Source organism: Grampus griseus (assembly GCF_964374135.1).
Source record: "Grampus griseus genome assembly, chromosome: 7".
Lineage (NCBI taxonomy): Eukaryota > Metazoa > Chordata > Mammalia > Artiodactyla > Delphinidae > Grampus > Grampus griseus.
Window position 1 is genome coordinate 56,535,748 of NC_139001.1, and position 14,666 is coordinate 56,550,413.

The window sequence follows — 14,666 nt, forward strand, 5'->3', positions numbered from 1 at the left end:
TGTGATTTGAGATGCCATGGTGAGAAAGGAAATTAATAAGAACCATAAAAACAGAATTACTAGATAAGGTACACACTAAGATTTCTTTATTCTTTCCTTCCCCAGATTATTTAAAATGTTAATTTTTTTTAACAGTAATATAACGATATCTTGGTTTGGGCTGAAAACTAGCTAAACCATCTATTCTAGGGTTTCTCAACATTGACACCATTTACATTTTGGGGCTGGATAATTCTTTCTGTGGAGGGACTATCTCATGCACTGTTTCACAGCATCCCTGGTGTCTACCCAATAGATGCCAAAAGCAGCCTCCCTAGCAGTTGTGACAATCAAAAATGTCTAAACACTGTCAAGTGTCCTCTTTGGGGTAGTAATCCTCCCTCAGTTAAGAACTACTGGTCTATTCCTACCCAAAATACAAATGGGACCTAATGAAACTTAAAAACTTTTGCACAGCAAAGGAAACCATAAACAAGACGGAAAGACAACCCTCAGAATGGGAGAAAATATATGCAAATGAAGCAACAGACAAAGGATTAATCTCCAAAATACGCAAACAGCTCATGCAGCTCCAGATCAAAAAAACAAACAACCCAAACCAATGATGGGCGGAAGACCTAAATAGACATTTCTCCAGAGAAGGCATACAGATTGCCAACAAATACATGAAAAGATGCTCAGCATCGCTAATCATTAGAGAAATGCAAATCAAAACTACAATGAGAAAAAAAAAAAAAAAAACTACAATGAGGTATCACCTCACACCAGTCAGAATGGCCATCATCAAAAAATCTACAAACCATAAATGCTAGAGAGGGTGTGGAGAAAAGGGAACCCTCTTGCACTGTTGGTGGGAATGTAAATTGATACAGAACTACCATATGACCCAGCGATCCCACTACTGGGCATATACCCTGAGAAAATCATAATCAAAACAGAGTCATGTACCACAATGTTCATTGCAGCTCTATTTACAATAGCCAGGACACGGAAGTAACCTAAGTGTCCACTGACAGATGAATGGATAAAGAAGATGTGGCACCTATATACAATGGAATATTACTTGGCCATAAAAAGAAACGAAATTGAGTTATTTGTAGTGAGGTGGATGGACCTAGAATCTGTCATACAGGGTGAAGTAAGTCAGAAAGAGAAAAACAAATACTGTATGCTAACACATATATATGGAATCTAAAAAAAGAAAAAGAAAAAAAGCATGGTTCTCATGAAACTAGGGGCAGGACAGGAATAAAGATGCAGATGTAGAGAATGGACTTGAGGACACGGGGACGGGGAAGGGTAAGCTGGATGAAGTGAGAGAGTAGCATGGACATATACACACTACCAAATGTAAAATGGATGGCTAGTGGGAAGCAGCCGCATAGCACAGGGAGATCAGCTCGGTGCTTTGTGACCACCTAGAGGGGTGGGATAGGGAGGGTGGGAGGGAGATGCAAGAGGGAAGGGATATGGGGATATATGTATGCATATAACTGATTCACTTTGTTATACAGCAGAAACTAACACAAGTTTGTAAAGCAATTATACTCCAATAAAGATGTTAAAAAAAAAATAAATGTCTAAACACTGTCAAATGTCCTCTGAGGGGTAGTAATCCTCCCTCAGTTAAGAACTACTGGTCTATTCCTACCCAAAATAACCTTCCTATTGGTGAAAATTACTTCAGTACTTCCTAAACTCCTATTCTTTAGTTTTAGAGGCTCTTAACAAGGGACCCCCAGATACCTTCAGCAGGGATATCAGTAAGCCTCCTGAAACCACATGCAGAATTGCCTGGGTATGTTTATACTTCTATACGCACTGGAATGTTTCCTAGAGAAACATTCAATAGTAGCTTTCATGAGATCCTGAAAGAGTTATCCCAAAAATGGCAACTAAAAAAGGGTTAAGAGGGGGCTTCCCTGGTGGCGCAGTGGTTGAGAATCTGCCTGCTAATGCAGGGGACACGGGTTCGAGCCCTGGTCTGGGAAGATCCCACATGCCGCAGAGCAACTTGGCCCGTGAGCCACAACTACTGAGCCTGCACGTCTGGAGCCTGTGCTCTGCAACAAGAGAGGCCGCAATAGTGAGAGGCCTACGCACCGTGATGAAGAGTGGCCCCCGCTTGCCACAACTAGAAAAAGCCCTCACACAGAAACGAAGACTCAACACAGCCAAAAATAAATAAATAAATATTTTTTTTAAAAAAGGGTTAAGAATTAGTGCTTGAGCTAAAATATTCACTGTGCCCTCATATGGTCACCTGATTTTTGATAAAGGAGGCAAGAATATACAATGGAGAAAAGACAGCCCCTTCAATAAGTGGTGCTGAGAAAACTGGACAGCTACATGTAAAAGAATGAAATTAGAAGATTGATTCCCTAACACCATACACAAAAATAAACTCAAAATGGATTAAAGACCTAAATGTAAGGCCAGACACTATAAAACTTAGAGGAAAACATAGGCAGAACACTCTATGATATAAATCACAGCAAGATCCTTTTTGACCCACTTCCTAAAGAAATGGAAATAAAAACAAAAATAAACAAATGGGACCTAGTGAAACTCAAAAGCTTTTGTGCAGCAAAGGAAACCATAAACAAGACGAAAAGACAACCCTCAGAATGGGAGAAAATATTTGCAAATGAAGCAACTGACAAAGGATTCATCTCCAAAATTTACAAGCAGCTCATGCAGCTCAATATCAAAAAAACAAACAACCCAATCCAAAAATGGGCAGAAGACCTAAACAGACATTTCTCCAAAGAAGATATACAGATTGCCAACACACACATGAAAGGATGCTCAACATCACTAATCATTAGAAAAATGCAAATCAATACTACAATGAGGTATCACCTGACACCAGTCAGAATGGCCATCATCAAAAAAATCTACAAACCATAAATGCTGGAGAGGGTGTGGAGAAAAGGGAACCCTCCTGCACTGTTGGTGGGAATGTAAATTGATACAGCCACTATGGAGAACAGGATGGAGGTTCCTTAAAAAACTAAAAATGGAATTACCATACAACCCAGCAATCCCACTACTGGGCATATACTCTGAGAAAACCATAATTCAAAAAGAGTCATGTACCACGATGTTCATTGCAGCTCTATTTACAATAGCCAGGACATGGAAGCAACCTAAGTGTCCATCGACAGATGAATGGATAAAGAAGATGTGGCACATATATACAATGGAATATTACTCAGCCATAAAAAGAAACGAAATTGAGTTATTTGTAATGAGGTGGATGGACCTAGAGTCTGTCATTCAGAGTGAAGTAAGTCAGAAAGAGAAAAACAAATACAGTATGCTAACACATATATATGGAATCTAAAAAAAAAAAAAAAAAAAAATGGTCATGAAGAACCTAGAAGCAGGACGGGAATAAAGATGCAGACCTACTAGAGAATGGACTTGAGGACACAGGGAGGGGGAAAGGTAAGCTGGGACAAAGTGAGAGAGTGGCATGGACATATATACACTACCAAATGTAAAATCGATAGCTGGTGGGAAGCAGCCGCATAGCACAGGGAGATCAGCTCGGTGCTTTGTGACCACCTAGAGGGGTGGGATAGGGAGGGTGGGAGAGAGGGAGACACAAGAGGGAAGAGATATGGGGATATATGTATATGTATAGCTGATTCACTTTGTTATAAAGCAGAAACTAACACACCACTGTAAAGCAATTATACTCCAATAAAGATGTTAAAAAAAAAAAATTCACTGTGCCCTGAAGCTATCTTTTCAAAAGTATAAAGATTGAAGACACTATTTCACACACAGCAAATAATTTACTTGTGCTATCAGTTATCAAGCAAGATTGCTTCTACCACACTTATAAACCCTTCATTCAACAAATATTTAGTGAGTACATTTTATAAGCTAGGCACTGTGTCATTAGTATTTGAAAACTAAAGTTAAATTTCAACTTCCTTATCCCTCCTGCCAAAAAGGCAGTATAAAGTCCATATTTATTAAATATAACCAACTAAGAAGTTCTGCCTCTCAAAGATTACCGTAAGAAAGAAAATACACTAGTTATAGTACTAGTGCCTAAAGATAAAATAAAGGTAAGTAAATAAAATAAACAAAATTTATATTCTTGGTAAAAATATATAAATCTTCTAAAAGAAAGAAACTTAAAAAAGCTCATACTCATACAAATAAATTATTGTCCAAACACATTTCTTTCTGTCTTTTCTTTCTTTCCCTCCCTTAAACAAAACTAAAATGTACTGAATGACAAACTATGTATCAGACATAGTTATTAAGCCCAGATGATTATCAAGTTGAATTTAAAAAAAAACAAGATGACCAAGTGCCTAGCATCATGCCTAGAACGCAGCAAAAGCAGTCCCTCTTCTTCCTTTTCTTTCTGTCCTCAAGAAGCTCACAGTCTCATCTCCAACAAATGTCACGTCTTAGATTTCTCTTTTAAGTGCTACACAATAAAATCCTCTTTGTGATTCAAACTATGTAAGCTAACCAAACAGCAACTAAATATGTAAAATGTTTCAATAATTATAATTCCATAATCTACATAAACATTTCTCTTTTTTTTTTAAGGCAAACAATTCCCAAGTACCCTATTCTTCCTATAGTGCAGTTTAAAGTTTACAGGGCCACTAATCTTTTGGATTACACAACTGTGATATACAACTTGAAGAGTTATTATATTCAGTAAGTGGTCTGGGGATAACAGACACTAATGTAATCGATAAATATATAAGGAATGGCTGGAGAAGAATATGTTTGCTTCATGATTACCAAATGGATTAAGGCTAGAATGAGAGAATGATGCTTAAAAATATGTAGTGAATAAAACTTTACAAATAAGTTAGAAAATAGTTTTGTGCCTATAAATGAACATATCACCCCAACTAATCAATACCATCATATCTAGCCAAAAGCAAAACAGCAAATAAAGAAAATGCACCCGCAACATAAGTGATGTTTATAAAAAGAATGAATAATGAAGATTTTTATGTTCACTTTACATACTGGCAACAATTACCTGAATAATATTACATAATAAAATTATACTTCACAAAGAGATGTAATATTGATAATGATAGATCATAAAAAATTCTAAACATACAGTATCAGGCTGGAGAGGAAAAAAAATTTGCAACTCAAAATTTAAAAAATTACATTATTTACATACTTACCTGCACAGCAAGAGAAGCTGCATTGTCAGAAAGCAAAATTTGCTCCCCTGTGGAAATACAATGAAAGGTCTGAGTCAAAAGCATAACTGCTAAACAAGTAAAATACATTTATAAGTGTTTTTATTTTTAAAAACTATTCCTATTTCTAAAAAGAAAATGTAATCATGAAGTTCTATATCAATGCTCTTGTGTCTATATGTCTATATCAATGTGTGATTATAATTTTGATTAAATTATCATAGTATGTAAATAACAATGAAACAAAACTATTTACTCTGAAACTATTTGATCACTTATTGTATATTATCAACAATTTCCTCTAAAACTAATTGATCACTTACTGTATTTTATCAACAATATATAATGAAAATCGCTCACTTAAAAACAAATTCGTTTTCCAAGTTTTCAAGAAACTCCTCTTCTTTTCATTAAAATTAAGTAAAATAGTATCTCTACTCAAACCTCTCTAGTTAAAAGTAAAAGCATTCAAAATCATATAAAACCAGCTTACAGTTAATATTACACAGTGTGTCTAGGTCTGTCACACAAAAGAAAGATGACAAGTTCGCTGCAATAAAAATTCCATGCTTAGAAGACTAGGGCTGCTGCCTATTAGTCTTCATTACTTTGCAGTCTTTTGACAACTGTAGCAGGCTGCTGAGCCCCAAATGGGGTCCATAATGTGACCTGATGATATATGAAGAGCTGCTAAAGGGAGCCTGAACCATCCTAGCCTATACATTTTAACAGTTCCTTTTTACTGAGAGCCCACTTTACCACAGGACTTCAAAAATCTGCTGTGTCAGCTATTGGCACAGTAAATCTGCCAACTGCTCCTGCAACCACATCATTTTACACTGCCTACGGCAGCCAATATAATGAGTCAATAATAAACTAAGGACCTTATAGGCCATGATAGTTGGTTTACACTGGCAGATATAAATTTAGGTAAAATCTCCTAGACAAATTATACAAGGGAATTCCTTCTTTATATTTTATGTTCTCTTTGCAAAGGATTCTATTATTGAAGGGTGTTTTTGGTAATAAATATATTTTGATACAAAGCCATTTTTAACTGAGAACAAGTACCTACCTTTCAGCTGCTGATATAATGTAGCATTTTCAGGCCAAGGTTCTGCAGCTGTGGAAACACAGCAGTGATAATTAGGCACATAGGGTAAAAACATATCAATGACCAACCAAATTAATAATCACATACATTTGCCTAGAGCATTTAAAGTCAATTGCCAAGGATACCTTAAATATGGCAACTAGTCACACTACTTTAGATTCTATGGGAACCTATATAAGCAGGTTAGATAATTTCTTTTAAGTGAATGTTTGGTGGCAGTTTCATTTTTTATGGGGAGGAGGTGGAAGACATCTTGCCCAATCAAAAGGGAAAATTAAAAAAATAAAACAGCCTAAATGCTACTATTCCTTTAGCCTCCTTCAAACACAGATATATCCAAAATGTTACTCATGCATATAAAAAGATACTGAATTTCAGTTCACTATCAAAAAGAAAAGTAGTGAAGCAATATTTATAATATTTTACTGTAAACTTTTAACAAAGTAAATTTTCAAAAGACAACACTGTATGAAAGAATCAAATACATCTGTATCAGGCTGTGCATCTTTCCTCATAAGCTGGTAGTATTTAAACAGACAGAGGAATCCTGTTGTTGTCTACATTTCATTGCCTTGACCTCACCAATACCATCTCACAAAAACAAAGGGAAGTAACATGATGAAGCAGTTAAGTACCTACAATGTGAAATAGAGCTACTAAAGCTAATTTTAGGCCTGAAGCCAGGCTTGACCTTGACTCAATCTCTCATCCAGAGAAGACTCCAACTACAAAGAGAATATTAGCAACCTACCAGTGCTTGGAAAAAGCACTAAGATTGAATTTGTCTAATCAACTGCACTTAAGAAGCAATGCCTCCACTGACAGAATATACAGTATATCATTGGTTGAATTCTTCTTTGTAAAAGCCATAAAACATCAGAATCACCAATTCTAACATTCTAACTATATTTGCTGTCAGCAAGAAAGTCAAATATGAAATTTGATAATAATTGGTATTTTTCTTACTGTGTTTAAATTAATACAGTCTCTGTGACACAGTAACAAATTATTTTTTTAATATATACTTCCAGCTGGTTTTTTAAAAAAGAAATTTATACACATGAAGCATTTTTTTCTTAAGACTGATCATTTAAGATGCACTAAAACAGTCTTAGGAGTGGGAGGGAGGGGTGGACACCTTAATTTCCTTTTACTTCCACTTTAGAATGAAAAGAAAAACATTGTATTATTGTAAATTATAAATTTTGGTTTGGTCTGGGCTACACAAAATTAAACTCATACTTAGGGATAATACATGAAGTCACCAAGCAAATAATGGACCATACACAGTTTTGCACACTCTTATCCACAGTATTACAGACCTCCCTTGACCTACCATGGGTTTACATCCCGATAAACCCACTGTAAGTTGAAAATGCATTTAATATACCTCACCTACCAAACATCATAGCCTAGCCTAGCCCACATTAAACGTGCTCAAAACACTTACATTAGCTTACAGTTGGGCAAAATCATCTAACACAAAGCCTGTTTTATAATAAAGTGTTGAATACCTCATGTAATTTATGGAATACTGTACTGAAAGTGAAAAACAGGATGGTTTTATGGGTACAGAATGGTGGTAAGCGTATCAGTTGTTCACCCTTTCGATTTTGTGATTTCGTGGCTGACTGGGAGCTGTGACTCCCTGCTGCTGCCCAGCATCAAGAGTATCTAGTTACATATCGCTAGCCCAAGCAAAGATCAAGATTCACAACTTGAAATACAGTTTCTACTGAATGCGTATTGCTTTTGCTCTATCGTAAAGTCGAAAAATCGTAAGTCAAACCGTTGTAAGTTAGGGACTGTCTGTATACATATATGTAAAGGCTACTGAATTTCAACTCACATACCAAAAAGGCAGTGCAACTAAATATTACTATATGTTACTGTAAACTTTTTAACAAAGTAAAATTTCAATAAGAACCCAATTAACCTGTGTAACAGTTTTAAAAATAAAAGTCAGGGAAACAAAAACAAGCTGACATCAGCAATTTACTGAAAAATAACCTTTTAGGATAAACTGTATGATCAGCACACCTACACTGTTTACATCTATATAAGAAACAATACAATGAGGTTCATTCATTATAAGAGTCTACATCATCAAAGACTCTATTATATGCATTATATTAATCTTATTAAAGAAAGCAATAAGGCAGAGGAATAAAATTTACAGAAGTTCCAAAGACATTGAAATTAAGTTCCTTGAGGACACAAATATGTCATATGCATCTGTGTATGCCACACTGTGCCATGTTTTGCGTACAGTTGGTGATCATTAATTGTGCATGGAAAGAAACCTACCAGTCAATCTCCTAAACATTCTGGCTAATCAAAGTTTTACTGAACTTAATTATCAACTATGTTAAAGTAATAGGGTGCTCTGATTAAATATTCCGGTAATTTTAACTTTCGGTTAGCTATTTTGTGTACATATTAGACATGAATTACAAATTTTCAAAACAATGGAAAAACATACATTTAGCATTAAATATATGCTGAATATAATTTAAGTGTTCTTTGATAAATCAGAAGCTACTTCACTACTCTGCAGTATCAGAGTTCTCATATGAATAGGAACTTCTGTGTTCAGTAATTCCAGTTAAAAGTTCATTTATCATCACCCCCTTTCTCCTGATATAATACAACCGACATATGTAAAAGTAACAGAAATCTTGCAACATATTACCCGACTGCAAGTAAGAACAAAGGAGTTATCTACAAATACTAAAAGCTCTGTTATTAAGAACCTAAAGCTGGAAATGGGGATGACGGAGTATATTTTCCTTGCTCCAATATACAGACTATGTTCCAACTCAGGAATTATTATTGAAAGTAAATTCTCAGAAAGTAACTCTGCCAAAACATTTGATGTTATCTTCACAAACAGAACCTATCATTTAAAAAGAGAAGGCAAGTAGGCGGATATAAACCTATATAACCATGCTATTTTAGCAGCTTGGAATTCCAATATATCCATAGTCCAGGAGGCAAGAAATAGCAGAGTATGCAGGGAATGATCAGGGAATGAATGACATGGGAGAAGAAATGGCTGGTGTGTTATTCAACAGAGAGACAATAGTGAAAATACTAAGTTGTGTGGCATGGCAATGGATCTACAAATCAACCATGTAGGTTTCTTTCTAGGAAATGAGCTTTCATAAGTAAGTCCATGAATCATGAACATTATCTACACATAACAAAGTACAAAGCCTATTTCTTGGTTTGGGTAATATTAATTAAAGCCTTTTCACTGAGAATGCCTGTTATGTGAAAGACAAAGTCCAAAAATACAATTTCTTCCCCACTCCTCTTTCCCAAGGTTAGGGAAGTTAATATCCACCCTTGTCCCTGATCATGTGTAAAAGAGAGGGAGATTAAGAATTCAAAATAATAGTACTGACAACAGACCTTAAAAATCTGCCTCATTTAAAAAGAAAAATCTTTAAAAATAAATAATAAAACATTTTCATCTCTTACTAGTTTTACTTTAGCCAACCTAAAATGTTTTAGACCACAGACTAATTCAATAGTGAATAAAATTTCATGACTCACCTATCCTATTTTCAATTTCTACCACCAAAATCTCTCCCTGATGTGAAGAGCCTTTTTAAACCTGCCTTAGGGAAGGGCCAGGCTTAGAATAAATATAGAAGGTGAGGATAAATGTTTCTGAAAAGGAGACTGATAGAAAATGAGGACTGAGAGACAACGTTGTCCAACACTGTCAAGGTGCCAATTACTGGTATTATTTGCATATCAAAAGTAATTTTTATGCTTCATACACATCAGTAGTTTGTGTGGCTCTTGGAATAAAGGCTTGGCCTTACACATCACCCTCTCTCCCTCTCTGGCCTCATCATTCCTCTCTACCCACTCTATACACCAGCCACAATGGCCTTCACCCAGTTTCTGAATGCATCACGTTCCTTCCTGCCCCAGAGATTCATTTAAGCTGTTTCCTCTACCCTGGAGCTATCTTCCCCTCCTTTAGTGTCCTTACATCTCAGCAAAAACATCACTTCCTCAGGTTGGGCCAGCTTCATGGACTTACAACCTGAACAGCTGCACAGAGCCCGTACTTAGAAGGGCTCCATGGGTGCTTTTATGTTCTGCTGTGCCAGTCTTGAGGCCCCTGTTCTTTTAAACAGGGGCCTCATATTTTTATTTTGCACTGGGCCCTACAAATTATGTAGCTGGTCCTGTCCTCAGGGAAGACTTCAGTGACCTCCGGAATAGTTCAAACCCTCTCTGTTTCAAGCCTGAATAAGATGCACACTTCTTTGAACCACTTATCACAGTCAACATTTTTACAGGAATTTGAGGACTACTTGTTTACCTCCCCCACTAGAAAATAAGCACATGAATCCAGTGTTCATGTCTGACTTTTGCTTACCACCTAATTCCTAGAACCTAGCACCAAACAGGCAATCAGTAAATGCTGGTTGAATAAATGTTTGTGTTTACTATTACTACTATCATTATTATGATTCTGTACTGTTTAGGCTAAGAATGAATCAGGGAAGATAAGAAAACTACACAACCTGGCCAAAAAAAGGGAAACTTTTACCCAGAGAACTCCAATACTACAACCAATCGCACAACTATGAAAATATTAAACAGCTGCCTGAAATAGTTGGCAGAATCTAATCCTGTAAACTTACCTATGCACTGACCCTAAAACTGGAAATCTGTTTCTATGTTTTATACCAAATATACAATTTTCACTGGATATTACTGTTGAAATGCTCCTAAGACCAACACAAGGCCCTCAACCATCTGACAAGTCATCTCACTATTCCCCTTTCCATATTCTTTAACTCTAATATATCACTTTTTAAAATCTCATGTCCCCATCAATAAAATACTTGAGGGGGCTTCTCCTGTGGCGCAGTGTTTGGGAATCTGCCTGCCGATGCAGGGGACACAGGTTCAAGCCCTGGTCGGGGCGGATCCCACATGCTGCGGAGCAGCTGGGCCCGTGTGCCACAGCTGCTGAGCCTGCACTCTGGAGCCCGCAAGCCACAACTACTGAGCCTGCGTGCTGCGGCTGCTGGAGCCTGTGCTTGACAACGGGAGAGGCCACCCAATGAGAAGCCCGCCCACCACCACGACGGGTAGCGCCGGCTCGCTGCGCTAGAGAGGGCCCGCGCGCAGCAAGGAAGACCCAACGCAGCCAAAAAAAAAAAGAAATACTTGAGTATGCAGACCCAAATAGATTTGGAAATCATATGGCTGGTATTCCTAAGCTAATAAATCATGCACATTATAAAACATACACTAAAAAAAAAAAACCAGTTAAAAATAAACTGAAACCTAAGTTCCAATATTTTCTTCCTGTACTTCAAAGGATTGTCCTGCATAAAACAGGGTGTATATATACCTCACCCCACCTTGGAAAACATTGTTCTAATTAAATAACTACTTATTTGAAGTTTCAGCAGGGAACCCAGCCATTCACGTACCCTTGAACAAAGAAGAGTCCTCCTCTATTCTAGTGAAATCACCTTTTTTGACCACGAAAAAAGCTTGGAAAAAACACACACAAATTAATGGGGGGGGGGGAATACCTGCCTACCCATCTACCTAATAATAGTACCCTTGTATCCTACCAGAGTACTTAAAATTTCCCCCATATACTTCATACTTCCTCACCTTAGTGACTTTGCTCAAATTGTTCCCCTCTGTCCAGAATATTCCTTCCCTACCACATACCCAAATCCTACACCTTTTTCAAGACCAAGCTTAAAATGCTACCTCTATCAAGAAGGCTTTTGTAACTAAACAAATCTAATTTCTCCTTTATCTATACTGCTCATAGCAGTTTGTACTTGTCTTATATCATATATTGCTTTCTTCTCTATTCTATTATTATGTCAATATCTTATCTCCATTTCTAGGCAGTTAAGTTCCTAGAATGTGAAAATTCCTATGGTCCTGAGATTATTTATTAAAGACTAGGCTTCTCAATTGCTCCAAACTTGAATATGGCATTTATAATAATATGTACAATACATGCCAAAATATGAAATTCAAATTAAGCAATATTTAAATTTTTTTGGTCCAAGTATCATTTAAAACTAATCTTTACCACAAGAGTTCCAAAGTAAAACTACCCACCTTTCAGAAATTAATTCTTTCACAATCAGAAACTACTATATCATTTTCATACCAAAGCAATAACTTACTCCAAGATACTCTTAGTGACCTACATTCATTCTTGAAAATTAGAATGACTTCTTATTCCCTAGCAAAAGGTCCATGAAAGTGCTTATCATTTTTTATAAAGAAGAAATATATTCCCATTTTACAGGTATAAATAAAAAACATCTAGAAATAAAGCAAATATCAGAACACCGCATAACTTTCTATCCAAATAACATTATTAAAGGTCTTTTAACCCCTTTATCCTTTACTTTCTTTCCAATTTTGCCCAGGTAAAACTGCCCTGAGTATTTTACACTAGTGTCTCTTTTACCAGGAGCAAAGGTGATTCCTCTTAAAGTCTCAGCCTTTAGTGATAGCTTTTTTTATGCAAAGGAATGTTTTTAAATTTTTCAAAGATATTTTCTACCTCCCACAAGTATTTATGTTGGAGGAGGAAAAAGCTTAGAAAGAGAGAGAACACATACTTTTGGACTTTTGAAAGCCCTAATATAAAACAAACAATACAGGGCTTCCCTGGTGGCGCAGTGGTTGAGAGTCCGCCTGCCGATGCAGGGGACACGGGTTCGTGCCCCGGTCCGGGAGGGTCCCACATGCCGCGCAGCGGCTGGGCCCATGGGCCATGGCCGCTGAGCCTGCGCGTCCGGAGCCTGTTGCTCCGCAGCGGGAGAGGCCACAGCGGTGAGAGGCCCGCGTACCACAAAAAATAAATAAATAAATAAAATAAAATAAACAATACACAAATAAATGAATTTGTGCTAGAAATACACACATGATAAAGCAAAACCCATAGCCCCCAGAAATACATACTTGATTCTCATTTAATTATCTTTAAGGTACCTTTTTTTTTTTTTTTTTTTTTGTGGTACGCGGGCCTCTCACTGTTGCAGCCTCTCCTGTTGTGGAGCACAGGCTCTGGACGCACAGGCTCAGCGGCCATGGCCCACGGGCCCAGCCGCTCCGTGGCATGTGGTATCTTCCCGGACCGGGGCACGAACCCATGTCCCCTGCATCGACAGGCGGACTCTCAACCACTGCTCCACCAGGGAAGCCCCAGGTACCTATTATTTTTAAGCTTTATCAACCAATATAACAAAAACATCAATATTCTCTACTACAAACCATTACAATTTTTAGAGAAATGACTACTGGCCAACAAATTCACATATGTATATACCTAGGTTTCTTAAAGACTCCATTTTACCTGCAGTATTTTCTACAGTATCAAGTTGGGTGATAAGTCATTCTGGTGGCAAATGATCTATCTATTCCATTCAATTCAGGGTATTTCACAGTATGAAAGTGCTATGACCTAATAAACAAGTCTAATTCTAAAGTCCATCTCTTGATGATCTAATCTAAAAGGACAAGAGAAGGGCCATAAAAAGAGATGCCCTCTGTTGTCGGGGTTTTTTTTTTTTAATTCTTCATTCTTAATGTACAACATGACTCCTCTGGCACATGAATGTAGGTGAAGACATAATTTGTAGGATAATAGGCACTAATATTACATGCTGCTTCAGTACTGTCATATTTCCAATCCATCAAGTAGATTAATGCTATAATAACTGTACACAAAACTATCATTTGTGCACTAATGAAGTCAAACCCAGTTTATCCTTAGGCAACTAGATTCCAAAAGCTCATTGATGTTATCTCTTCCGCTTCCAAAGACTATTTAGACAGTCTAAAGGAATAAGAAACGCATGCAACCTATCTCCAAATTTGGATGTCGTTCTGCCAAAGGTGTAAATGCAAATACGACTAATATAACAAAATGCTCAAAGAACATTTGACAGCTCTTAAACATGGACAAGTTACTGCAAGACACACAGAGAAAGGAAGGAAATAAATTTACTGTTTGACATAAATACTATACTGATGATCTCAGTGATATCAACATAGACACTAAGTTCAACACCTGTCAAGTTTTAGGCAGTTATGATATGAAGCCTTCATTTAAAGTAGATTTTTAAGATGTTCAGAGTTAAAATATGATGACATGTGACTTTATCAAAGCTAGAATTTTAAGAGCTATATATTAGATTCAACAATTCAGCCTGCAAACTATAGTACAATTCAAAGATGTGTAAGCAGGACATGACTCTTCACACAATAAGAATTTAAAATCATTCTCAGACTTCCCTGGTGGCGCAGTGATTAAGAATCCACCTGCCAATGCAGGG

At 36.8% G+C, this 14,666-nt stretch overlaps 1 protein-coding gene across 2 annotated transcripts in view; it reads right to left on the reverse strand.

Moving 5' to 3' along the window:
- Positions 1 to 14,666, reverse strand: part of MTX2 (metaxin 2) — a 63,811-nt gene that overhangs the window by 34,015 nt on the left and 15,130 nt on the right. For both annotated transcript variants that reach the window (XM_082658687.1, XM_082658686.1), the window contains exons 2-3: positions 6,274 to 6,321; positions 5,181 to 5,227 (exon numbers count right to left, since the gene is read on the reverse strand). In XM_082658687.1, the coding sequence (XP_082514813.1) occupies positions 5,181 to 5,227; positions 6,274 to 6,321 (95 nt within the window). The remainder of the gene's footprint in view (positions 1 to 5,180; positions 5,228 to 6,273; positions 6,322 to 14,666) is intronic.